At 41.2% G+C, this 27,222-nt stretch overlaps 2 protein-coding genes across 3 annotated transcripts in view; both read right to left on the reverse strand.

Moving 5' to 3' along the window:
• Positions 1-12,400, reverse strand: part of RUFY3 (RUN and FYVE domain containing 3) — a 78,808-nt gene extending 66,408 nt beyond the window's left edge. For both annotated transcript variants that reach the window (XM_035004849.1, XM_035004851.1), the window contains exon 1: positions 11,947-12,400. In XM_035004849.1, the coding sequence (XP_034860740.1) occupies positions 11,947-12,301 (355 nt within the window). In that variant the 5' untranslated portion in view covers positions 12,302-12,400. The remainder of the gene's footprint in view (positions 1-11,946) is intronic.
• A 10,631-nt stretch (positions 12,401-23,031) lies between these two features.
• UTP3 (UTP3 small subunit processome component) lies at positions 23,032-24,777 on the reverse strand. Its single transcript, XM_035004857.1, has one exon. The coding sequence runs from the start codon at positions 24,500-24,502 to the stop codon at positions 23,096-23,098; it is 1,407 nt and encodes a 468-aa protein (XP_034860748.1). The 5' UTR covers positions 24,503-24,777; the 3' UTR covers positions 23,032-23,095.
• Between the last annotated feature and the right edge of the window lie 2,445 nt (positions 24,778-27,222).

Genomic DNA, 27,222 nt, shown 5'->3' on the forward strand with positions numbered 1-27,222 from the left:
AAAAAAGAAATCTGAATGCTTTGAGATTTCCTGGGTCCACCAATACCTGAATTGAGCCTGTCACAAACCATGACAATCTTTTTACCAACCAGCTAAGAAGCATTTACTAACCCTGAACAGATAGGGATTGATTACAACACACGAGCATAACAACACCTAGGTCAATAAGCAGAGAAACCTGGTTAATAATACTCCTTCCAAAGGTTCTTCTCTCCAAGTAGAAGACACCAGGAGGGAAGCCCAAAGGGAGGGAAAAACCCTCCTGCAGGAGCTAGCCTTGAGTTTCCCTTATTTGTCAGTTTGAGGAGGTATTAGCAGTCATTTCAGAAATAAGAACCGTGAGTGAGCAGGAAAACCTGTATTTCCACCCTCTAAGGCAAACCTGCTTGCAGGTAAACACCCTTGAATCTTCAGTTTGAACAGTTACTCATTGTTCACAAGCAATGAATTTACTATGAAAACAGGCACTATTTGTAAACCAATAAAAATAATTCTAAACATCGTTTAGCACTGTTTTTACATTTGGGTCTTTACTAGGTAAATATTAGCTTAGAATGTAAAGGTAACATTAAGTCATCAGTGAGACAAGCCTTGGAACTTTTTTCTCATTCAATCCTACCTGTGAATAAAGGCACATATTTATAAAGTAGTTGTGAGGAGGACTGAGGTATAGTCTGTGGCCCTAAAACAGAACTAACAGGCTTAGGTGAAATTCAAATCCAAGGTGATGATCTGAATAATACTAGGTTCTAGCTGCTTACACAGCTCAAATTTTCCACATTAAAATTGATCCAAAGCAAATGAGATTCACATGTCAAAGTCAGAAGTCACATTCCTTTTAAGAATATTTACTCAGCTACTATTATAAGAAAAAGAATGATTTGTCATGCTCAATGTCCCTGTTATACAATGTGGAAAAATTATGACTTAAGGTACCTATCATTTATTAACTCTCTTATTTTCCTTTAGGAGCTTTATAAATACTGTATCAAATCCTCACAAGAATCTTGCAAAGCAGATATTGGTATCTCCGCTTTACATACAAAAAAACCAAAGTCGAGCCAAGTCACTGGCCCAAGATCACACAACTAGCAAGCAGCATATCTGGGATTTCAAGATCTGCCTTTGGGGGGGCGGGGGTAGAGAGAGGGCGGAAGGAGAGATTCCCACACAGGCTGTACGTTCGGGACTGAGCCCGCCATGTCGGGCTCAATCTCACAACCCTAAGATCATGACCTGAGCCAAAATTAAGAGTCAGATGCTTACCCAACTGTGCCCCCCAGGCGCTCCCCAAGATCTGTCTTAATGTCCCCAAACCAAAGTCCATGTTTTCTTTCATACCTTGAAATGTCAGCATGCCAACCCAAGGATTAAATTTTATTTGTTTTTTTTTTTTTTTAAGATTTTATTTATTTATTTGACAGAGAAAGACACAGCGAGAGAGGGAACACAAACGGGGAGTGGGAGAGGGAGAAGCAGACTCCCTGCCGAGCAGGGAGCCCGATGCGGGACTCGATCCCGGGACTCCAGGATCATGACCTGAGCCAAAGGCAGTTGCTTAACCAACTGAGCCACCCAGGCGCCCAGGATTAAATTTTAATTAGGGAAAATAAAAACAAAACGAAAAGCAAAACCAAAATAACACAGGCAACATCCCTATAAAGTTTCCCAAATATGAATTTCAATTTAAGATTCGAGGAAGAGGAAATTTTTATTAACTTTCACACTTCACAAACCATATATTCCACTTACTCTTATACATTCTAGTTAGGTTTATAAGTATTTTCTGAGAAACTGAGAACCGAGCACGGATCTTTCCTGCTGCGTGCTGCAACCACATTCTTCCTGATCACCGTGAAGGATATACTACTTACTATACCTCCACTCTGAGGAAAAGAGCTGGAAATAACCACCTTAACAAGTTTCCTCCTCATCCATTAACTTAGTTGGGCATATATAAGAACACTGGATACATTCAGTAGTGTGAAAAGATAAATGAAGGTGGGAATTTCTAAAATGACTTACTCCAGAACTTCTTCAAATAGCTAACTTCAATGTATAATTTTTTTTTTAAGGTTTTATTTATTTATTTGACAGAGAGGGACACAGCGAGAGAGGGAACACAAGCAGGGGGAGTGGGAGAGGGAGAAGCAGGCTTCCCGCTGAGCGGGGACCCCGATGCGGGGCTCGATCCCAGGACCCTGGGACCATGACCTGAGCCAAAGGCAGACACTTAACGATTGAGCCAAACAGGCGCCCCTCAATGTATAATTTTAATTCTTAAAAAATAGAACCAATATCCATGAAACCATCGCCCAACTGATGAAATGAGCCAACAACTTAAAATGTTGTGCTCCTTCTTTCTTCTGAATTCCTGCCTCCATTTTTGAGGCAATTACTTCTGAATTTTGTGTAAATTATTACCTTACTTTAAAAATATTATTATGAATATATGGATACCTAAACAATATATTTAGCTTCATCTTCTTTTCACTTTATAGAAAGGGTTTCATGCTGTATGAAAGCCTTTCACTTAACATTGCATTTTTAAAGATTCATCCACATTGTAGTGTGCAGCTATAGTTTATCCTTTTGGCTGCTGAATTATGAGGTAATATTCCATTGTACGTGTAAATATTTTCTGATCCATTTTCATGCTGGTGAACATATATGGGTTATTTCTTTTTTTTTGTTGTTTCAAATGATGTTATAGATATAGATAGATTTTCAGAAACAGATTTCTTATAGTTATGCCACTTCTTTTTTTTTAAAGATTTTATTTATTTATTTGAGAGACAGAGACAGAGCACAAATGGGGGGAGGGGCAGAGGGAGAAGCAGCCCCCCACCGCCCCAATGAGCAGGGAGCCCACCATGGGGCTCCATCCATCTGAGGACCCTTGAGATCATGACCTGAGCGGAAGGCAGCCATTTGACCAACTGAGTCATGCAGGCTCCCCAGGTATGCCTATTCTTAACAGGTTGGAAGGTAAGTGACCATTTCATTTATTTCTTTTACAGGTAGCTGCCTCCTACTATTGCCTGGTTTCTATCCTGCACATAATGGTGTTTTTTTTTTTTTTTTAAGATTTTATTTATTTATTTGAGAGAGAGAGAATGAGAGAGAGAGCACATGAGAGGGGGGAGGGTCAGAGGGAGAAGCAGACTCCCTGCCAAGCAGGGAGCCCGATGTGGGACTCGATCCAGGGACTCCAGGATCATGACCTGAGCCGAAGGCAGTCGCTTAACCAACTGAGCCACCCAGGCGCCCCATAATGGTGTTTTTAAAAAATGTATCAACTTGTACAACTAAATCAGTTTTAAAGCTCACAAGTTCTACTTCCCAAAGATTCCTGGAACACAGTTTTACAATTTAAGAAAAATCTCACCCCTACAGACCCAACATTTTACTAGTTGTTATTAGCACAGAGGGTTTCTCTGATAAATCATCATCATGATGACAATGGTGAAAGGGCCAGATGTTTCTGCTAAATTATAAGATTTTTTTTTTTTTCTGAGAGAAGAGAGAGAGGGAGTGCACAGGGTGGGGGGGCAGGGAAGGGGGCAGAGGGAGAAACAGTCTTAATCAGACTCCACGCCCAGCGTGAGCCTGACGACACAGAGCTCCATCTCATGACACTGAGATCATGACCAGAGCCGAGATCAAGAGTCCAAGGCTTAACCAACTGAGCCACACAGGCGCCCCTAAATTATAAGATTATTCAGTTGAACGATCATGATTTTTTCACATGCTCCAGTCCTCCCTCCCACTCACTTCTTTCCCTCTCTCAGACAAAAATCTATTATGTCCACCTCTAATGCTGAGATTTCTACAGTTTTAGGTTTATAACATTTGAAAGACTCAGTACTACTTTGCAGATATTAACTGAGGATGATAATTAGTACTATAAAATGATTATACCTGAGAAGCTGAGTTATCATTATTTTGTTTAGAAACAAACACTGCCAGGAGTATTACAATGCATAATCTTTTCACTTATTAAAAATAACCAGCATAAGACTAGAGCTAACTCCTACCTTAATAACAAAAATCGACTGCATGGCTAAGTACCATAGGCAATGATTTACAGATATAAAACTACCAGCAACTTATTAGATGATCTTGGGAAATTTATCCTGCTCTTGTCCTAATTTACTCAGCTATAAAACTAACTAGCTTCACAAAAGTCATGGGCTTGTTGAGAATGTTGCCTGTTTTGCACACCTTTATACATCTGCTTAAAACAGTACCTACCAAATATCAGAGTCTTAATAGACACTTGGTATAGATATATAACTCCAAAGCACTCTATATTCTTGCAATTGTATATTTTCACCCTCCTATTTCACCTTACCCATGAAAACCCCCAACTTCTACAAAATCAAGCTGTATTTATGCCCCAACAAACAAGTCATTCTAACAGGCTTTATTCATTTGTACATAACATTCATTAATTTAATATGCACAGGGCACCTACTATATGTTAGTCACTAGAGACATGAAAAACAAGGTAATAAACAAGAAACAGGCAATTACAGGTGTTTAAGAAATTCCTAAGTCCTTGTCACACAGATGGCTATTCAGTGTTGTTTACATCCATAACTATTTTCTCTATCAAATTGGTGACTTGTGAATTTCACATTCATTTATTCATTTAGCAAGCAGAGCTTTGCTGAGTAGAATGAGAAACTAGAGGGTTGCTGCTGTCTGAAAAGGAGCCTTCAGTTTAGGATGGGATTCCAGTGGTGGAGGTGATGAAGGAAGCTGCGAGCGAGCATGTGGACTCTAGAGCCAGAATGCCCACAGTGAACACTAGATCCACCACTTAGAAGCTCAGTAACCTTGGCAAATTACTTGTTTCTGTGCCTGCTCCTTCAATGACAATATTAACTACTTCAGAGTTAAAGGAAGTAATGTAAATAAAATGCTCAGCATAGCACTTTGCACAAAGTAAGCAGTCAGTAAATACCAGCCATTATCATCACTGTTAGTGCTTGAGAATTGAGGGGGGGATAAAACCCCATGCTATCACCACATGAAATTTAAGTCAGGAAGGATGAAAGCTCACGGGACTGAGGTAGAGGAAAGTGAAAAGGAAATGTGAGCAAAGGGTACGCTGGGGCATCTCTCAGGCCTTGAGGAGGGAAGAAGTGATGGGTCAGAGTTTTACCAACCATTCGTATCAGATGACCAGATTTCTTAAGTTCATCAAGGCAGAGGAAACAGATGTATATGTCTCTCAAGAGTCCCTAAAAACATTTAAAGTTAGAGGAACCACACTCTAAAAGGCAGCATGCTCAAACAACTTCTGCTTTCTGCATGCCTCTTGCTGTCAGTCTGACAGTCTCTCTTCTCTGTTTCACAGCGTTTCAAACTTTCCCAGCTCTGCCCCACCTTCGATGCCTCCCCCTCTGACACTTTTGCTGTCCAGTCTATTTGGTATGGGGCAACTGTAGAACCAGCCAGTCACAAAGACGGGCCCTGCAAACAGGGATACCACCTTGGCCAGCAGCCCTCGCCTGATGTTTTAGGAAGACCATGAACCTTTCATAATTATTCAGATGTAGCTATGGGGGTGGGGGGAGACACCATATTGATACTCTCTCAAGTATGACTGCTTTTAAAACTCTAAAAGCATTTCCTTTCTCATAATTTCAAGTTGTGCTTATGATACGCTGCTGACTTCTCAAAATAAATGTTAAAGCTCATAGCTGAGCCACTTTACACTATAGGAAGAAGTTTCCATTTTAATAAGGTTTGGGTGGAAATATAACAGTTGTGATATCCTGCAAGATTCATTAAAATGGGATTCCTTGGGGCGCCTGTCTGGCTCAGTGGGGAACATGTGATTCTTGATCTTGGGGTTGTGAGTTCAAGCCCTACATTGGGTGTAGGGCTTACTTAAAAATAAATAAATAAATAAATAAATAAATAAATAAAATGGGATTCTTTTATTTATGATGGCTACATGTTACCTTTTGTACAATGATAAAGCGGCAGTATGTCTTTTAGGCAACTCTCTTTAATTATTTAAGGAATTTCCAAAAATACTAGATAACAAGGAGATACCATCCAGTTAATTCTGCTACACTCTCACCATCATCCTACCAGACTTTTTTTTTTTTTTAGGATTTATTTATTTATTTGAGAGAGAGAGAATGAGAGAGAGAGAGCACATGAGAGGGGAGAGGGTCAGAGGGAGAAGCAGACTCCCTGCCGAGCAGGGAGCCCAACGCGGGACTCGATCCAGGGACTCGATCCAGGGACTCCAGGATCATGACCTGAGCCGAAGGCAGTCGCTTAACCAACTGAGCCACCCAGGCGCCCCCTCCCAGACTTTTTACTGTCTATAACCTACACGAGAAAAATATGTTCTCTCAGCTTCTTTGTAAGATTCTACCTCTTTAACATAGATTTCTGTTAAAAGCCAAACAAAAAGGAGAAAGATACAAGATAGAATAAGTCAGGTGAATATGTTTTGAGGACAATACTAGTCTTTTAGTCCAAAAAGTTGCTTTCTTTGCCACCTTTCCTCTGCTCTCTCTCAGCACATTTTACTGCCTTCTACCTAAACTGATTTGAGGGAGCAGACAGTGATTAAGAACATGAACTGTAGTATCATACTATGCAGGAATATGAATTCATTCTCTGTACTTCGCTTAAAAAACTGCATTATATACAAAAATTGAATCATTATGTGGTACATACAAAACTGATATAATGTTATATGTCAATTATACCTCACAAAAAATAAACAAACATCTCTGGAGAGAAGGCCAGAAATCTGTGCTAATAAGACATCCAGGTGATTCCGATTGGTGCTAAAATTTGAGATAAGAACTATCCTAAAACTACAGGATCTGTGTCTCTGGAATGTAAAGCTCTAAATCCAAGGTTCCCCTATCAGAATTTTTGTATTTTATAATAAATTAGGTAAGTTAATTAGAGATACTGAATCAAATATTCTGATGAAAAACATGTTGTAGCCATCTACTTATATGAATTCTATATGGACTAATCCTCCTTCCCATTTTTTTTCTTTTCAGTTTTCATTGTTAAGAGAGTAGTTTTATGTATTGGCACTTCTATTGGAAATTTTAAGAAATAAAAAAACAATCGGTAAGTACTGATACATGTGAGCTTTTTAGCTCTCTGTGTGGCACATAAAAAATATTCCATAAATGGCAGCCACCAAGTACTACAATTATCTTACTACTCACTTCCTTTATTTATAATTGTTTGGGTTATAGAACTATAGTCAAACTTCTTTCATCTAACGGAGAGCCTTTTAGGATCCTCTAGTATCCAGAATGAAGCTAAGTTCAGAAACAAGAAAAAAGAAAACTGTAAAGAATCAACCTATGATTATCAAGAGGGGAGCGGTCAAGACAAAATCTCAAAGATAAGCTCTAATATTCCGAAACTGTTGCTTTGTCCATCAGAGCGTGCTCTGACTTTCTGATCATGCTAGGCCAGAGGAGCCGAGAGGAGGCAGGAGAGAAGGGGAGAAACCGGCTGGGAAGACACGCTGTGACAGCTGAGGCAGCAGTGGCGATAAAAGCCAGACGGGGAAGCGGAAGCAGCAGCCAGGTTACTGCAGTCACAGCACACGGGAAATGGGGGCCGGACCCAGCTCGGGCCACTGCAGCCTTGCGCAGAAGGGACCCACCTGCACTTAGATATTAGATGCTCTGGAGTTCTAAACTCCAGTTCTGGTAGTCACTAACCTACAATTAAATACTGTCTGAAAATGCTACATTTCTGAAGTCACACAGAAGTCTTTCTTTTTAGGGGTGATTATATCTGTCCTTTGACAAAATAGCATTTAATGGATCAGATAGTGATCCTTAACCCATGTTAAAGCATAATGCTTTCTGGGGGCACCTGGGTGGCTCAGTTGTTAAGCGTCTGCCTTTGGCTCGGGTCATGATCCCAGGATCCTGGGATGGAGCCCCGCATCGGGCTCCCTGCTGGGCGGGAAGCCTGCCTCTCCCTCTCCCACTCCCCCTGCTGTGTTCCTTCTCTCACGTTCTCTCTCTCTGTCAAATAAATAAAATTTAAAAAAAGCATAATGCTTTCTGGAAGACTATTAATTGATGAAAAAAGAAGACACAAAAACAGAAATGTACAATGGAGGATAAATTAAGATCAGTGAATAAATATATACATACACACAATAATATATATACATGTGCATGTACATCTATATATATTTTTATATTTTATGTGTATAAACTAGACATACAACTATTTTTCTTCCCTTACTCATTCCTGCGTTTATACACAAATGAGAAAGTTCCTTCCCCAAATCATGGATTCTTAAAGTGCATCTGTGAGAAAGTGTATCTGTGAATGTTTCCAGAAGCCTCATTCTCTGCACTTTCCTGGGCCCAACCAAGGTATTCACTGTTAGGTATACTCAACTTCAAAGTGGGTGGTCAGAGTAATGCTCTCAGGCTTTCCCACCTTTTTTCTTCTTTCTATTCTTCTCTTAGCCCCTTCCACCATCTCAAAACAGCATATACAAATACAGAAAGAAAGCTGCTTCTTTGTTGAGTGGAACCTTTTTTTTTGGAACACTGCTGTAATTAGAAAAGACAAGAGCAGAGATGTAGGTTATTTGCCTGTCACTGTCATAAACATCAATGTTTGCTATAGCTCCGGGAGTTGGAAGAAGAAATGAGTAACGGTCAATAGAAGCTGATAACTATGTACACAGCAGGGGTGCCTCTTCCCTCCAACCAAGAAGCCACCTCTGACTTATCGTGTCCATCCACGAGAAGACTTCAAAAGTTAGGGTGAAAAAGGAAGGCATTAAAAGTATTGCACCATGGCATGAAAGTGGCTCCTTCATTATATAGTTTATGAGAAATTGGTGTGGAAGGTCCTACACAAGGGGGAAAGGCCTCATGAAATATGAATACATACATGTCTGTGAATGCATGCAAAAGTTACGGAAGAAAACTCACCAAACTCAAAAGTGATATCCTCTGAAAAGAAATGGGTTGGGGGTGACCCCCCAAGGGGAAAGTGCACTTTGTACTCAATGTACTCTTTCATGGTAAAGATTTAAACAATGAGAACATTTATATGTTACTTGTAATTTTTATAAATCAAGTATTTTTTTTTTTAAGATTTTATTTATTTATTCATGAGAGACAGAGAGAGAGAGAGAGAGAGAGAGAGGCAGAGGGAGAAGCAGGCTCCGCGCTGAGCAGGGAGCCCGATGTGGGACTCGATCCCAGGACCCTGGGATCACGACCTGAGCCGAAGGCAGACGCTTAACCGTCTGAGCCACCCAGGCGCCCATAAATCAAGTATTTTTTTTAAAAACATGGAGATTTAAAAGCTAGAAGCATAAAAATTTAGCAGATTAGCACTCCAAGACTCAGAAAGTGACATGATCCAACAAGGCACATCAGAAGCCTTCTTTCATATTGCTTTGAGCATGCTGAATATTTTATAGACATTATATCTAGCAGGCTTTTACACTGAAACAGTATTATACATCATGAACCCTGAAAAGTTTAGGCTACTTCCCCTGCACACATTTTTGCTATTCTTTATCAGTGTCATTCAGAACAAAGCTTCTGAACTCAAATGTAAAGGTTAATTTTTAAAATCTCTGAATACAGTTTTCTAAAATAAAAAGATGACAATACCTCAAAATTATTATATATTATGCACTTTTGGCAAATACATTAGCAAGAGTTAAAAGCTGGATGTTGAGGCAAATATTCACTGGGTGTTTACGCTGAATTCAAGTACTGTCCTGGTAACTGAAATGAGAAATCTTTTTAAAAACTGTTCTGTCTAAGGTTGCTCAAGTCAACAGCCAGGAGATCCAGAGTTCTGATATCCAAGTACATCACAGAAAGTAATTTTGCACTGACCACAAAGAAATGTTGTAATTAATATACAGAGTATTCCTTTTTCCAAGTATGCGTGTGTTCTGAAGTACATATAAAATAACAAGGTAAAAATAAAAACTCAAAACAAGAACTACTTTAATACACCTACCACTGTTGTAAGGTAGACACTAAGAGATCACAGGTATGAAACTTCAGCTTTAAGTCTTCCATTCCTGATCTTGATCATGCTTAGGCCCTAATTTTCTAACAATACTTAAAAAAAACAAAGCCAACCCTTAATAGGAGGAAGAATCAAATAAATTAACCTAAGTTCAGATAACCCCCACAAATGACACTGGCCAACAACTGAAATTTCTTCTGTCAAACCACAACTATTAAGAGTTATAAAGAACTGATAGAAGTGTTTTCACTCTATAGTGATGTGGTTAATAGGCAGATTACACAGAAATAAAATTTTAAGGAGAAAAAAGAGGCTGTGCTTAAAGAACAAACGAGAAAGCAGATTCCTTAGAAAACAGAAATGTGAATATTCTTATCTCTACCTCCTCTGCTTATTAAAGGACTAATTTCTATCTTGATTAGACACTCCCATCTGGAGATTAGCACAGACCACCCCAACACACAAACTATGGTTTCACTAAGACTGTTAGGCAGTGGTCAGTGTTGGCCCTCTTTCTAGGTAATACAGAAAAGGTGACACTGGACTACTACCTCAAGCTGAATCCAATGGCCCCTAAGCTAGGAGAACCATGCCACCAGTTTCCAAAGTCTGGGGTTTGCTTAAAGAGGACAGGCTTGGTAGGCAAGGAATCTGGGTCAACTTCATTCCTTCTCTAAGGCTGTTACTTGGGACAGATCACTCGATAATACTGATACAGCTTTATCTGAAAACGTGGTATCATCTGTCTCACAGAGACGTGAGGATTAACTCTGATATTCACAGCACATGCACACAGAAAATATCCGACTAATGTTAATCTTCTCATAGGGGATGGATGGGGGAGGGTAGAAAAGGCAAAGTCGGGATTTCTTGTTTGTGTAGAGCAGTTAAAAGGTTTGTTGCAGTGATCAAAAAAATCTCTCGCTCTATCTCTAGGAAAGAGAGATTCCCTCATCCCCCTAAGCAAGTTTCTCCCCCTTTTCAGAACTCATACAGGGAAGTATTTGACATTTATAGCACGCCTTGTATCTTTTTTTTTTTTTTTAAAGATTTTATTTATTTATTTGACAGAGAGAGACACAGTGAGAGAGGGAACACAAGCGGGGGAGTGGGGGAGGAAGAAGCAGGCTTCCCGTGGAGCAGGGAACCCAATCCCAGGACCCTGGGACCATGACCTAAGCCGAAGGCAGTCGCTTAATGACTGAGCCACCCAGGCGCCCCGCACGCCTTGTATCTTCAGCCACATTTTCATACTGTAAGACCCTGTCTTGTTAAACCAGATTTAACACTCTCCAAGTCTTTTCATACACATTGCCCTACTCTAGGGCCCCGCTCATGGCCAGGAGCAATAAACATCTGTTGACTGATAAAGCCCCAAGTGGGGTCCGCTGCAATCAGAGGGCTCCCCCATCCGTGCTATTAAAAGGTGGAGGCCTCTCCCTGCCAAACGCTACGATCTCGCGAGGGGCCCTTCCAAAGCCACACATTCCCTTCTCGTCGTCTTGGGCACGGTTCCTGATTTCTCTTCTCAATCGGGGGACACATCTGTGATATCTACGGATGGGGCGTGAATGCTGGTACAAATTCTAGTGGTACAACTGAGGCAGCCCGGGCGGCGGCGGCGCCGCAGCCACACCCACTCCGCGGCCGCGGCGCCGGGAGCCCGCAGAAGGCGGGCCAACCGCGCGGCCGGGTCTCTGGGCGCCGCCCCCTCCTCGGCCCCTTTCGGGAAGGCTCCCAGCCTGGGACCCGGGGCTGGGACCGGGGAGCACGTGGGAGGCTGGCGAGGACGAGCGCCCGGCCCAGGAGGGGAGGGGAGGCCGAGCGGGAGCCCGCGGCCTGGGGAGACCGGACCGCGGCAGTTCCCCCTCCCCCGCCTTCCCGGCCGAGTCCCCCCTTCCCGCCGCCACTCACGGTGCTTGCCGCCGCCGCCGCCGCCGCCGCTCGGGTAGCTCAGAAGCAGGAAGGGCAGCGGGGAGCCCGGCGACGGCGGGGTCCTCCAGGCGCGCTGTTGCTGCTGCGGCGGCGGGCGCGCTGTGAAGCCGGCGCCTCCATCGCCCGGGTAGAGCAGGAAGAAGGGGGCGGCCACTGGCGAGCCGGGCTCCGAGTGCCCGGCGGCGGAGGCCGGCGGCGGCCCCGCCTCGCCCTCTCGGTCCGCGCCCCCGGCCGGAGCGCGGCGCGGCTCCTCCAGCAGCTGCTCCCCGCCCCTCGCCGGCTCCTCGCCGCAACTTTCCGCGCTGGCGGTGGGTGGCGGCGAGGTCTCAGCCATCCTCGCTCCTTCCTTCGCCGCCGCCTTCGACTCGCTCCCGGGGTCGGGCAGGGGAGAGGAGGGTCACGGCGGCGAGCCGCCGCCTCGTCCCGTCCGCGCCGCCGCCGCCGCCACCTTTCTCCTTGGCCGCGGGCCGGCGTCTAGGCTCCGCCGCGGTCCGAGCCAGCTGGAGCGACGGCCCCGCCCGACGGCGCGGTCTCCCTACCGGCCGCCTCCTCCCGCCCCGGCCCCCGCCTGGCGGCGCGGCTCCCCTAGGGGGCGGCGTCCTCCTCTTCCCACTTCCCACCTTCCGCTTCCCTCCGCCGGCGTTGACCTCCCTCCCGACCCTAGGCGGGGAGACGGCGCCCAGTGCCGCGTCCTTACCCGCCCCCGGCCCGGCCCTCTTAAGCCGTCAGGTGTGTTGGGACGCCGGGGCTTGAAAGGGGGGAGACCCGGCGAAAGAGCTAGCGGCGTTTTTCGGCGTCGCCGCCGAACTTGAGCGGTAGCACGGAGGCACGAAGATCTGGGTGGGAGAAGAGGCGAAAGCCAGTTTTAAAAAGGAACCTCCCTCCCCCTGGGTATTAAACTGTACCATTTGCCTTTCACACCCTAGAACTTGAACGGTTGATTCACGGTTTTGATTCCTGAGCTTTTTATGTGAGAAACTAGAGGTGGGTGTCTTCCTTCTACCACCTCTTTTGTTCCCTGTCATGTGCGCCGTGTAGAAATCTTGCCTTTGCTTTGACTTCAACTCCCTGGTTTTCTGGTGTTCTGGGTGCGCATGAGTGCATTTTAAGCTAAACAGATTAGAATTTATAGGACAAGCGTCTGTTATAGGTCGACAGTTTTCACTTTCATTGAGCTTGTGTCCCGCTAGTAACTGGCCGCTGTTGCTTTATTTTGAATGTTTGAATCAATGATTACTGATCCAGTAATTCCCGTAAGTAAACACTTTTCTCTAATAAAGACATTTTCCAGTTATTATCGTTATTTCTTACGCTGGATTCTGTGAACCTGCCCCCGTATTTCCTAGCAGATTAGCTTTGTGTCCAGGTTGCAAAATGCTGGCATAGAATCCATGTTGACTTATAATTAAAAATCACTGTTGTGGAACATTTTTGCTTACCTGCTTTTCTCTTTTTCTGGTCTGCCTTTCCCTCTGTAGAGGAAGTTACACTTCTCTAGGAAAATAAGCCTTTTTATTGTTGTTATTCTCTGAAAATCACCCTTGAAATTACATGGAATTAACATGAAACTTATAATACTTTCACCAAAACTTTTAAACAAAAGTATTAAAAAATGTTTAGGAGAAGCTAACTTCAAGGAGCCTGACAGTTTCTTAGTAGCTTTTCGGTTTCTGGCATTTTCCTGACCTGTTGATCCCAGCGCTGCTGCCTACTTGAGTAAGTACTGAGTGAGTACTGAGCCAGGATTCCTCTTTTGTAAAAATTATTATATTACTTACGCATAGAGATGTTGTGGGGATTAAATAAGAAATACTCGTAAAGACTTCAAGACAAGATCTGGTATGGGGTAAAGTGTTATTAGTATATTTTATCACTGTGGCAAAACAGCATATAACTTTCAGTAATAAAACAAACTCAACTGAGGAAAAAAAACTTTTTCATCATGTATTTAGCATTTGGGGAGGTTGTTTGGCCTTTTTATTTCAGTCTTGGTGAGGGTGAGAGTCTTGATAAAAAAACATGTTTGCCTTTTAGGAATTACAAACTGTAAAATACCTTGAGGAGACAAACTAAAAGATTCCAGGTGTATTATATAGTTTTAATGTCCATCCTTAACTGGATATTTTACCTTGTTTTTGCATGCAGAAAATTTTAAGTATCATTATAGCTCCTTCACAGAGATGTTTTGCAATGTTTCAGTAAAGAATTTGACGAGAATATACACTTACTCCATTGAAGGTAGAAGAGCAGAGTCCTCACAGATCACAATCAGCCAAGGAAGTCACCAAGTTAAAGTACAAAATGTTATCTAGTCTAAATTGCCAGCTTTCTCCTTCCTAGTTAGTCAAGATCCCTATAGGTATTAGAAACATTGACATGCTGTGGAATCTTGCAATGTAATTGTTTTTTGTGTGTGTGCCTCTCTGCATTTAAAAGCAGTTCTATTTATGTTTTATGTCATTAAGTGGCAGTGTAATGAAACCAGCTGAAATATGAGTTCTTTAAAATTTATAGGTAAGGCTATTTATGAGCCTTTTCTTTAAAGGTGGATGGTACTCCACGTTCCTAGCTGCTTATGCTTTTAGCTTTTGGATCAATATGATCACAGCTCTGCATAAGCTTCAGTGCAATAAGGGTTGATTCAGCTGCTACATACAGTTAAGGAAGCCAAGGTTATAAAAACAAGCCTAAACATGTTGCTTCTTGAAAATTCACAGAATATCTTACTATTCTGTTTTAAAGTGACAAAATCCAAGCCACTGTAAGAATCAAGCTTTATTAATTTTCTTGTGAAATAAGCAAGAGATGCTTTTCAACTTAGCTTCATTTTGTTTTTAGTTATCCATCTTTGGTTTTTTGAAATCCTTTGGTGATCTTAAGGATGGACCCTTAGAACATGTGACAAAATTTTTTAGAGATCAATGTCATGGATGTACTTTTAGCATAAGCTTTTTAGAGCTGTGGTGAGAGAAAAAATACTACTTGGGAACGGTTGGAACTTTTTTTTTTTCTTTTTCAGTGTAATGTATAGGCTTATTATGATTCTAACATAATGGTTTTCCATGCCCATGGCTGGCTCAGTCAGAAGAGAGGGCAACTCATGATCTTGGGGCCATGAGTTTAAGCCCCATGTTGAATGTAGAGATTACTTAAATAAATAAAACTTAAATAAATAAGGGTGCCTGGGTGGCTCAGTTGGTTAGGTGTCTGCCTTCGGCTCAGGTCATGATTCCAGGGTCCTGGCATCAAGCCCCACATTGGGCTCCCTGCTTGGTGGGAAGTCTGCTTCTCCCTCTTACTCTCCCTCTGTGCTCTCTCTCTCAAATAAATAAAATCTTTTAAAATAAAATAAAGTTAAAAAATGGTTTTCTTGAGCTGTTTGTTTTTCATTGTGTGGTACTTGGGAAAAGACTTATTTGAAAACTATACACAATTTAAGATCTCATGTTTAACTTCTGATTTTAATAAATGCAGAAATTTATTTATATTGATTAGTTAATATAAAGCTTCAGTGTGAAAGCTCTCTGTAGAGTCCACTGTCCTTTACTTTTGAATCACAAGGTTTTGATGACTGTTACTTATTTTTGCAAAACATTAATTACAAAAATACTTAGTCAATATATATATCCTCTCCATGTTTATTTTCTCTGTAAAACTCTTAGAAATATAAGCATTACTTTTTTTTTTTTTTTTAAGATTTATTTATTTATCCCAGAAAGAGAGAGTGCAGCAGGCAGGGGCAGAGGGAAGGGGAGAGAAAGAATCCTTGGGCAGACTCCCCACTGAGTGTAGAGCCCAAAAAGGGTCTCCATCCCAGGACCTGGATAGAGACCATGACATAGATAATCGAGAGCTGGGCACTTAACTGAGCCACCTAGGCACCCCTATAAGCACTACTCTTAATACAATATTCTTAATGAGATTACAATGCACTCTTAAGACATATATTTATCTTCAGCAATATATTTAACCTAGGTCAAACAATGGCAGTTTTCTTTGGGTGGAAGAAATATGGATGTATTTTTCCATTTTTCCACTTTCCTGTATTTGCAAATAGTCTATGATGAAGGCATTACCTTTATAATAGAAAATAAAACATGTTGAGGGATGATTTTGATTAATAGTTTGATAATTATATCTTTTTAATGAAATTCTACTAACAGCAAAGAGCAAAGTGGTGTTCCTTATGTTTACTGTGGAGAAGTAGAGTTCAACAGGCTTATGCTGGAGAAGCTTATGGTATTTTGTGTCAGCTTGGAATTTTAATAATAGTATTGCTGAAACTATTTGGCTGTTCAGTTTTCTGACCTTCTATGACTTTATTCACTGTTTATTCCACTTCTCATGCATTCATCAAACTCTCTTCTAAATTTTTGTCAAATCTGTTGCTTAATTTGTTTTCTCTGCTTTAATTGAAATCTTTTCTTGCCTGTATTATTGCAAGTGACTCCTAGCTGGTTTTCCTGCCTCTATTTTTAATCTATTCCAATTCCATTGCTCTACAGCATTTAGAATGAGTAATTAACTTATCTGAAGGTTGATCTAATTATGTTGCATAGATTCTTAAAAAACCTTGCTTGTCTTCTTCATATCTGGGATACAATCTAAGGTCTTTCATGATCTAACCCCTCCCTACCTTTCCAATATTATCTTCCAGCCTTGTTTCCCCCTTGTTGCCTTTGGATAAACTTTATTTATTTATTTATTTATTTATTTATAAGATTTTATTTATTTGAGAGAGAGAGAGCACAAGCAGGGGGAAGGGCAGAGGCAGAGGGACAAGCAGACCTCCTACTGAGCAGGGAGCCTGATGTGGGGCTCACTCCCAGGACCCTGGAATCATGACCTGAGCTGAAGGCAGACCCTTAACCAACTGAGCCACCCAGGCGTCCCTGGATAAACTTTAAAATGTTTGGCATTCCCCATATTGCCACACTCACTCTTCCTCCAAGATTCTACTCAAATAGAGCTTCTCTGTCTGCCTTATGTAAGAGGTACATGCCTCTTTTGAGGTCCCATAGCATCCTAACTAAGCAGTTAATCGCTCCAACTGCATGGTGTCTCTTTCTTTCACCGGTATGTGTACTCCCAAAGTTCCCATCTTTGAGTTTCTCCTTTTTACAATACACAACAGATTTACTCCTCTGGTAGTTCTCAGAAATCCTTTTCCTCTTTCTAAAATCTTATCAAAATTCTGTGCCATTGGGTCCCTGAATAGAAGTGATTGAGAGAAGTTGGACTGAAGTGAAGTCTAAGGAATAAACTTATTTATTTGGCCTTAATTTCCCTTTATGTGTAGGTTTGAATGTGGTGTAATTAGAAATGTTAAGTACAGCTGACCCTTGACGATATGGGTTTGAACCGAGCAGGTACTCTTCTATTGGATTTTTTCCAATAAATACAGTCCAGTTTGGTAAATGTATTTTCTCTTCCATATGATTTTCTTAACATTTTCTTTTCTCTACTTTATTGTAAGAATACATTATATAACGCACATAATATGAAAATGTGTGTTAATCTGCTATTTATATTATCAGTAAAGCTTCTGGTCAAGAGTAGACTATTAAGTTTTGGGGGAGTCAAAAATGATACAGGATTTTCACCTGCATGGGGAGAGGGGTATTGGCATCTTTAATTCCCATATTCAAGTGTCAACTGTATGTCTAAAAGAGCTCATTCAATAAGTATAAAAGAATTATGAGTGCTAATCAGGTTTTGTTTAGTCATCTACTTATTTGGAATAATCCCCTCTCTCACCCATCGTAAAATGATCTCCTAGTATATGTATTAGCATAGGCCATATAAAGCAATGCTTAAGGGTAAATAAAAGGAACAGTTCTCTAGTGTAAGGTTTCCTGGGACGCCTGGCTTCAGAGTTCAGAAACCCACTTGTGGTATATAAATGTGATTAAGCCTAGGTTATTGTTCTGGGGGAAGGTCCATTGCTTTCAACAGATTCTCAAGGGACTACCACTGAGGTTTTGTAGTCCCATGTTAATGCCACACCATATATCATTCTTGTAATTAATTTCATTCATGTCTGTTATTGGCTAAGAGAAACCTAAAACCAGTGTGCCCAGAGCAGTGTTTCCCAAAGTGTATTTTATAGATTATCTGGATCAGCATCATCTGAGGTGCCTGTTAAAAATACACGTCCCTAAATTAACACCAGGCTAGCTAAATCTGAATGTGATGGTAGGCACAGAAATCTGCTTTTTAAACTTAACTACCTCATCCTTAGGCACTCTGGTCTGTAAAGCACTATGAGAGAACCAAGGAGAAAATTAACTCTTTCAAGTGGAGTAAATTATTTTTTTAAATGGATTAATAGTTAAAAAAAAAAGATGAATATTAACTAACACTAAGCACTTACCTTCCGGGTGCTGTTCTAAATGTATATTATATGGTTTAACTATTTAAATGAGTGTAACATCATACATGATTCAGTGTGAGGAAATTGAAACAGAGATTAAGTAGGTCAAAGACACACTGTAAGTGGAGACACTGGGATTTAAACTCAGTCTGGCTCTAGAGGTCAAACTCTTAATTGCTACCCTACATTGTTTCTCTTAAGACAGACCATTTTGTTCATTTCCTCCAGGGCTTTCTTTGTTTTATTTATAGTTTTAAAAATGTGGATTCTTAATATTTACTATCATTTAAAGCAAACGTTAAAAAAATCTTTTTTTCTTCTTCAAAAATGTATAGCTGAAGGAATCCAGAAAACATCTGGATTGCATAGCTGAAGTAACTAAATTAAAAACTTTGATACTGAGAAAATATACTTTAAGCAAAATTTAAAACGTACATGTTAACACTTGTTGATTTGGGTGGTGTTAAATTTTTTATCCTGTTTCTGTGCTTAAACGCTTAATGGAATAATGCAAATGTGTTAGAAAGAATCACTATCTAAAAGAATTTTTAAACTCTGATTTATTACCTGAAGTAATATTCCATTTGAATGATTTGGAACTCTAGTTGAATCCTGCATGATTTTTTGGGATCATTTACTATTTAGACAGTGGTACATGTTTCTCATTGTGACCTGAGATGTAAATTTTACTGACCTTCACTTTTCTTGAATTATTTTGGTAATGTTAACATATTACTATAACATATTAACTTAAAATATGTTTTTAAGTTATGTTTATGTCTTTTACTTCAGACAACAAGGAATAAGCAATTCTAGCCATTCTTCAGAGATATAATCTTTTGTGTATCTTTAAGACTATAAAAAGTAATTTCCCAGGTGCCAAAAGCTTTGACCATAAAGGTAGTTTTAGAGGTCTGATAAGCAAATACATTTATTTCTACACAAAAATTAAAGGGATACATTTATTTTATTTAATTCCTTCATAAGAATATAGGTAAGAAACTGTGGCTTAGAAAAACTGACTACTCAAAGCTAGTCAGCTGGTTAGTGGTAGAGTAAATCACTAGACCACTAATTTGGTATTTTCTTGTACTTTAATTTTTAATATTTTTATTTTCAATAGTTACCCACAGCTTAACATGCTGACATAAAACTAACAGGTTGTTGCTTTGTATTGATGCCAGAAACCAGTAATCTATTTTATTGGAACTGTTACCCATGACACTCCTGAGTTCACAAAGTGAGTCACTATGGTAAAGGATCACACTGAGTAGTTACTTATTCCCATGCTAGGATGGTATCCAGCACATCTCAGTGCCCTTTAAATGTATGTATATGTATATACAAAATTTGGATGATGTAAGTATTATATCTAGCAATCTGTTACTTCATTAACTATCAATTCACATCAGGCAAGGCCAATTTTTACGTTTTTAATGAGGATAGCACCATCTATATCCTAGCTATTCCTGAATTGTTTACACTGTGTTGTGAGGTCTCTGAAGGAATATTTGGAGGAATATTTAACAGGCATAATTTTTTCCACTTTCCTAAATGGAAAGCTTTTCTTCCTTTAAAACATTTTTCCCTCATCACGACTTTATACATCTGGCAGGGATTTGACATAGAACATCCAATATTTTTAACCTCTAACTTCATTTCCTTGCTTTTTGTCTTGTGCCAGGTTTTCTGTATTCCTTCATGTGCTCACCCAGTGCTCCCCTCTTCTTTCAAACTTAGGATATTAATTTCTCAATCATTTTTACATATGACTACACTTTATCTCTGTTTCTGTATTAGCTACAATTCGTTGGGCACCTGTGTTTTGAGATGTGTTGTCACAACCCTGTAGTAAAAGCCAACACTTACTAGGTGATTACTGTGTAACAGGCATTGTTCTAAGTGCTTTACTTTAATTATTAATTTAATATTAATCTTTGTAAAAACTCCATGAAGCAGGTACTGCTACTAATACTCCCAGTTTAGATGAAAAAACTAAGGAACAGAGAGATGTACCCAGAGTCATAGACTAAGTGATGGAAATGGGTTACGAACCTGGGTAGTCTAGTCTGCCCTCGAATTGGGAAAACTGTTTCCTTTATGCTACTAAACTCAACAATACTTCTCACACCAGATGTGAGCCCCCTCCGCACAAACCAATTGTGACACAGGTTGGGTATTATACAATTTAACTCAATTTTGACATTCTCTACCTGGATAGTTCGGGTTACCTGTGCTTCTGACTGACCAGCTGTAAATCTGAGGGTCTCACGACCCCCTCCCTGGGTCCGATTAATTTGCTAGAGTGGCTCACAGAACTCATGCAAATACTTACTTAACGTTTACCAGCTTATTAAAGGATATGAGTATACAGATGAGCAGTCAGATGAAGAGATGAATAGGGTGAGGTGTGGGTGGGTGCCAAGCACAGAAGATGCTGTCCCCATGGAGTTGGAGTGCATCACCCTGTCAGTGTGGATGAATTCACCAATCTGGAAGATCCCTGAACCTCATACTATTGGGATTTTATGAAGGCTTTCTCACATAAGCATAATCAATCATCAATTCCATTTCCAGCCTCTCTCCCCTCTCTGTTGAGTCGGGGGTGAGGCTGAAAATTCCAAGCTTTTAATATGGCTTGATCTTTCTGGGCACTAGCCCCCATCCCAGAGTCAAGCAGGCCACCCTGTCACCTCGTTAGATCAAAAAAATGCTCCTAGTGCTCTTATCACTTAGGAATTAACAACAGTTTAGGAGTTCTGTGCCAAGAATTGGGGCAGAGCCAAAACACACATTTTCTATTATCTCAGAGCTCTTAACCATTGTTACATCACCTCTCCAAGGTAGATATAGTTGTGCCATACAGAAGAAGAAGATGAGTTGGAAATCAAGTAATTAACTCAAAAGCACCCTAGTAAGTTAACTGCAAAACCTATACTTTTCCTACTGTATCAGAAAAGGGAAGCCAGAAAGGCTGGATTGAAATCCTGACTCTACTACTTAAAAGCTACATGACCTTGAAAGTTATTTTTTCCTTTTTTTTTAAAGATTTATTTATTTGAGAGAACGAGAGAGAGAGGGAGAGAGAGAGAGAGAGTACATGAGAGGGGGGAGGGTCAGAGGGAGAAGCAGACTCCTTGCCGAGCAGGGAGCCCTATGCGGGACTCAATCCCAGGACTCTGGGATCATGACCTGAGCCGAAGGCAGTCGCTTAACCAACTGAGTCACAGTTTGCTCATGTTTAAAATATGGTTAACAGGGCACCTGGGTGGCTCAGTCGTTAAGCATCTGCCTTGGGCTCAGGTCGTGATCCCAGGGTCCTGGGATTAAGCCCCAGTCGGGCTCTGCTTGGCGGGAAGACTGCTTCTCCCTCTCCCACTCCCCCTGCTTGTGTTCCCTCTCTTGCTGTGTCTCTTTCTGTCAAATAAATAAAATCTTTAAAAAATAAAATAAAATAAAATATGGCTAATAGAATTTACTGCACCAAAGTTGTGAGGAGTAAGGATGTTAAGTATAAATAAAGTGCTTTCAAAAGTACCATAGCACTTACTGTTACTTTTTATTTCCAACCTACCTCTTTATAAGAAAACAAAAAAATAAAATAATTTGACATGTGTGCTACTGAGGAAGCAGCTGTAAGCCAGAGGTTAAGATAAGGCTCAAGTTAAGCTGGTTTAGATCCAAATCCCAAGCTTGTGTCCTTTATAAGGTTAACCTCCTGGAATTTCAGCATCCTCATAAGTGATATACAGAGAACAGTACCACACCTCACAAAGTTATTATAAAGATTAAATGAGGTGATGCACAATTGGTACATGGCAGTTGTTTAATAAATATTAACCACTGATCATCTCTGTATCTCTAGCAGCTAGAGATATTTAATGAACAATAGCTAATGAACAGTGACAGAGTTAAAACATCTTTTGTGCTTTCCTTCACTAGTCTGGTCATTTTCTTCCCTGGCATCATCCCAGATATTTTCAAGTTCACCATTTCAGCATCTCTCTCCTACTTTAAAGACCAGAATAACTAAAGAAACATGTAACTTTTTTTTACCACTTGAACTTGTCACTTACCTCATAGTAATCCTACCAAATTTTCAGCAAATGGAGTTGCAAACAGCAACTGCTGCAAGTCACCGGTAGAGTACTGAAAATGGAATTTTTACAGTATTTACCACATTAAGGACTATTAGACAATGTTCACAACTAATGTAATTAAAGCATATCTTTTTCTACTTTTAACCAAAGTTCCTCTTCATTACTAAGCTTTTACCACACAGCATGTATAAAATCTTTAAGTTAACATTAAACCTATTAATTACAAGTATCCTGCTCAAGAACTACACTTAGGTAAATGAAAATAATATGTCAGAACTATTTTATAGGCTATCTTACAAATAAGACAATCCCAAAGGTGCATTCTCTTCATAAAAACATAAAAGTGTTCTAAGTTTGACAGTTGCTCCACAACCAGCTGTGAAACTTTCCTAGGCTACTACTTGACAGAATATTGGAGAACTTTTTTCAACACCATCTCTTTTACCAAGCACTTTTGTATTGCTCCCCAAATTCCTAGTATGACTTTAATAATATAAATTAAAGAACAACAAAAAAATGAGCAATAACCCAAATTTCCCTGTTGACAAGAATTTTTAAAATTTAAGGTTAGGTATATATCAATACAATCACTTCAAGAGTTAAAAATAAAAATTTATTTATCTAAAATTATTGCCAAAAATCTTAAGTGAAAACTTTATTTAAGCTTAATGCTCTTTTTAACTCCTGCACGAATGCCAGAGAGTTCACCAGTGTAACGCTGCTCTTCTCTACGAACTTCACGAACTTGGCCTCTTCTGCGAATTTTGGCTCTTCTGAACTTCTCCCGGTGTTTCACTCTAGGATTGCGATCAATCTTCTTTCTTCTAGGTGTAAGTCCTCTATTTTTAGCAATCTGATAGGTAATGGCTCTCTTTGCATTTTGATCTTCAAGAGCCTGTTCTTCAATACTATTTTCTTTCTTTCTCTTCAACTTTTGCTTGTCTTCTATTTCTTTATAGTATTTCAGTGCAGCTTCTTCATCAAGATCCGAATCATCAGAAATACCTGCAACAGCAGAGGCAGCAGCAGCAGTCTCTGAAACAGATTTTGGCTTGGCCTTGGTGGATTTTGCTTCTGAATTCAGTTCTTTCTTTCCAGCATCATCTTTAAGTGTGAGTAAATGACGAATTTCAGAAGACAGCTTCTGATCTACAACTGACAGCTTGTTGATCAAATTTCGGTAGGTAACAAGCCTTTCTATGACAGGATGTCCATGTGCAGGGACTCTCCTGGCTTTCAGGATCAAATAAAAGCTGATGTTGGAGCAGTAATTCAAATAGAGGTTGTACTTGGTCCTCAGGTATTGGCTTCCTTTTCCGGGTGGAATGATCCCTTGCTCCACCAACTGTAGCAATGGCTCCAGCTCATCCTTCACCTCAGTCAGCTTAACTTTCAGGTCTTCTATCAGTTCCAAGAGTTCTGGTGATTCTTTCCGCAGCATTTTCAGCTTCTCTTTCACTGAAACTTTCGCCAGATCCTTCACGACCCGGGTCTCAGCCTCATCTACTTGAGGTACTGGTTTTGCAAAGGCCTCTACCCAGGTCACCCCAAAATCATCCTCTTCCAGGGCTTGGGCGAGGCGCCGCTGAATGAGCTGCGCTTCCTCTTCCTCCTCTTTTTCCTCCTCCTCTACTTCTTGCTGACTTTGTCGGCTTCGGGACTTGGAACCGTAGTCTGTGTCATAGTAAAGTTTTTTCCTCTGACCCCACGACAAACTGGGATCCACAGATACCTCGGCCTCACTCTGCACGGAGCTCCCACCATCATCATCGTCATCGTCATCCTCTTCGTCGTCCTCATCAGCAATATCTAGGGCTAGAACCTCTTCCTCCTCATCGCCACCCTCCTCGTCCTCACTCTCCACTTCGCTCCAGCCTTTAGCCAAGGCAGCCCGGGATCGGGCCTCATGGAAAGCATCTACCTTATCTTGGTAGTAGCTAGAGTCCCCTGGCGAGGGTGGCATTTCTAAATCGTCTTCATTTTCGTCCGCTGGGCCGGGACCTGCCTTGGCTCGCACAGCTGCCCACTTGGCCGCTCCGCGCCGCCGGGATCTCCCCACCATAACTCACGGTCTCAAGTTCTACACCGATGTCAGCCTTTCTGCAACCTCCGACCTCCGCGAACCAGCCACGTGCTCCAGCAACACGCCTCTTTAAACAGCCACGCGCTCTCCTCCCGTGGGAGCTTGCAGGCGAATTGCTCCCCGGCAGGAGTTTCCACCTCCTTCCGGCCCCCAGGATCCTCTCCGTTTGGCGTGTGCACCAGGACTCCCGCTCCGTCCCACAGGCTTTGTCACGTTAAGAGCACCTTCCTCTTCGCTTCTGCCCTTTAACGCCAATCGATTCCGGTGAATTAAAATCCTTCCGTGGAGGAACACTAGATATAGGAAGTTTCGTTCCGTGGAGCCCTTTGAGACCTCCGTTCTTACTCTCGCGAGTCTGGGCGTGGCTGGGGGAATCGCGAGGCGAAGTCGCCAGGGCCAGTAGAGGGAGCTCTAGCTCTACGTCTACGAGAGGCCCCGGGGTTGTCCCGTGAGCTGCACTGCGACTGTACCGGGTGTTTCCGACCGGGAGCGGAGTGTAGATCTATAGGAGCTCTCCAGTCCCTGCAGTTGTTATATATCCTCTCTGCCCATCTGTCTGGACTCCGCAACGTCCAAATTCTGCATTTCTGGGCACCATAACCTGCAGCCTGGACGGCGCCGCTGGCCTCGAGAACCCTGGCCGGGCCTCGGGGCGGCTGTTAGCCCATCTCCGGCTCTGTGCCCTCGGGGCTCGGTGACTCGACGGTTATTTGTGACCCTGAGGGGGTTTCGGGCGGGTGTCGGTGCGCAGGCAGAGCCCCACTCCAGGAGTTGACTTTCCCAGGAGCTCAGGTTGGCTGCAGAAGGCATGAGACAGTGTGTTAGACTCTGGGAAAACAATAGTGGGCAAAGGCACGCGCTGTTCCGCAGTTAAGGGACTTGTGGCCTAGCGAGGGACACGCGTTAATCAAATCACACAAAGCGTGCCAAATCCTTTTTTTTTTTTTTAATTTTTTTAAAGATTTTATTTATTTATTTGTGAGAGAGAGAATGAGAGAGAGCACATGAGAGGGGGGAGGGTCAGAGGGAGAAGCAGACCCCCTGCTGAGCAGGGAGCCCGACGTGGGACTCGATCCCCGGACTCCAGGATCATGACCTGAGCCAAAGGCAGACGCTTAACCGACCTAGCCACCCAGGCGCCCAGCGTGCCAAATTCTAACTGGGATAAGTACTGTGAGCATTTGTCCCATGTAACCCAGCCTTCGCTGCCGAAGACGCTCGACGTGCCTTTTACATTGCTGCCTTTGTACACACCGATACCCTTACGTGAGAAGGGTTTAGTACTCCTGCCCAAACTTGGGAAATGTTTGCTGTATTGGAAAGAGCTTAAGCATTGCTTCTTTGATCTCTACTTCCTTAGTTGTCTTTTCCTCAGTTCTTCTGTATCACCTAGGAGATCTCTGCAAACACTGATACTGCAAGCACCCAGTACAGTGTCTGACACAGAGTAAGTGTTCAGTCAACGTTTGTTTAATGAATAAGTATTGAGATTACAGTATTTGAGTACCTGTCTATCTCAGATGCTTCATAAACTGAATGAATGTTGCATAAGGCTACAAACATTCCTAAGGGTGATAATCTGGGCTGGAATGGATTTTAGGTATCATTAATTCTAACTACTTTAATTTTATACATGTGGAAACAGAGACTTGGGGAGATTACATTAGCATACCTGGCACAGAAGCCAGGCACAGGGCTCCCTCCCACACCAGGCTTTCACATGGAGCTGTTGTCAGTCTTTTGCCTCTTCAGTGTAAATTAGTTTCAGACCTTTTCCAGAGGGTAGGTTTTGCTGGGCAGGTGACAGAAATCAAGAGCATAAATTAAAATATTTGAGGAAGAGGGTGGTAGTAGGGAAGAATTAATCAAACTTGTCTTTAGAAGTATTATTAGGGCTAGAAGTATGAAAGGACTGCCCTATAATCTTATAATAGTTCAAGGTTTAAATTTTCAGACATTACATATGACAGATTCAGAGTATTAATGACACCTTCAAATGTAGGGGGTTAGGATCTGAACTTTCAATATGATGCTAAAGTTAAGGGTGACATACAATTTCTTTGCAGAACTAATAGTGTCATTTAGAAAAATCATGCAAATTTTTAGAAAAGTAATATTTCGATTTAAATATTTTTAAAATGCTAAAAGTTATCTTAAGCATTTTAAAACCTTCATAAGAGTTTAGAAAATACAATTTAATGAATTAAAAAGGTGTGGGTAAAAGTCCTATGTTCTGATGGTAAGCACAGAATTCATTTTTGAATGTAAATTTTAATAGATTTTATTATTAAATATTAACTGCTTACTAACTGTAGCAGCATACTACATTCTGTAGTAGATCCAAAGGTGAATTAGTCAGAGTCTCTTCCTTGAAAGAGTTAATAATCAGATATAAAAGAAGACATGCATACAGATTACTGAAATACAAAGCAGTGTGTGATGTAAACCCCGTGCTATGAGAGATCAGAGGAGAGATTGCCTCTAGATTGTTATTCTGAAATATTGCTTCAAGAATGTTGCATCTAAGTGGGACTGTAATTATATCCTTGCTTTATATGTATTAAATTTTCATTATACATAAAAATTAAGTTTTATTTAGGCCCACAAATCTCAATTTTTCTGCTTAATTTTATTGCAAATTATTTGAGAATTTATAGCCATACTTCAGGACCAGAATGTGTATATTTTTTATAGAGAAG

The sequence above is a fragment of the Mirounga leonina genome, unplaced genomic scaffold (assembly GCF_011800145.1).
Source record: "Mirounga leonina isolate KUSES-001 unplaced genomic scaffold, KU_Mleo_1.0 Mir_129, whole genome shotgun sequence".
In the NCBI taxonomy this organism is placed as follows: Eukaryota; Metazoa; Chordata; class Mammalia; order Carnivora; family Phocidae; genus Mirounga; species Mirounga leonina.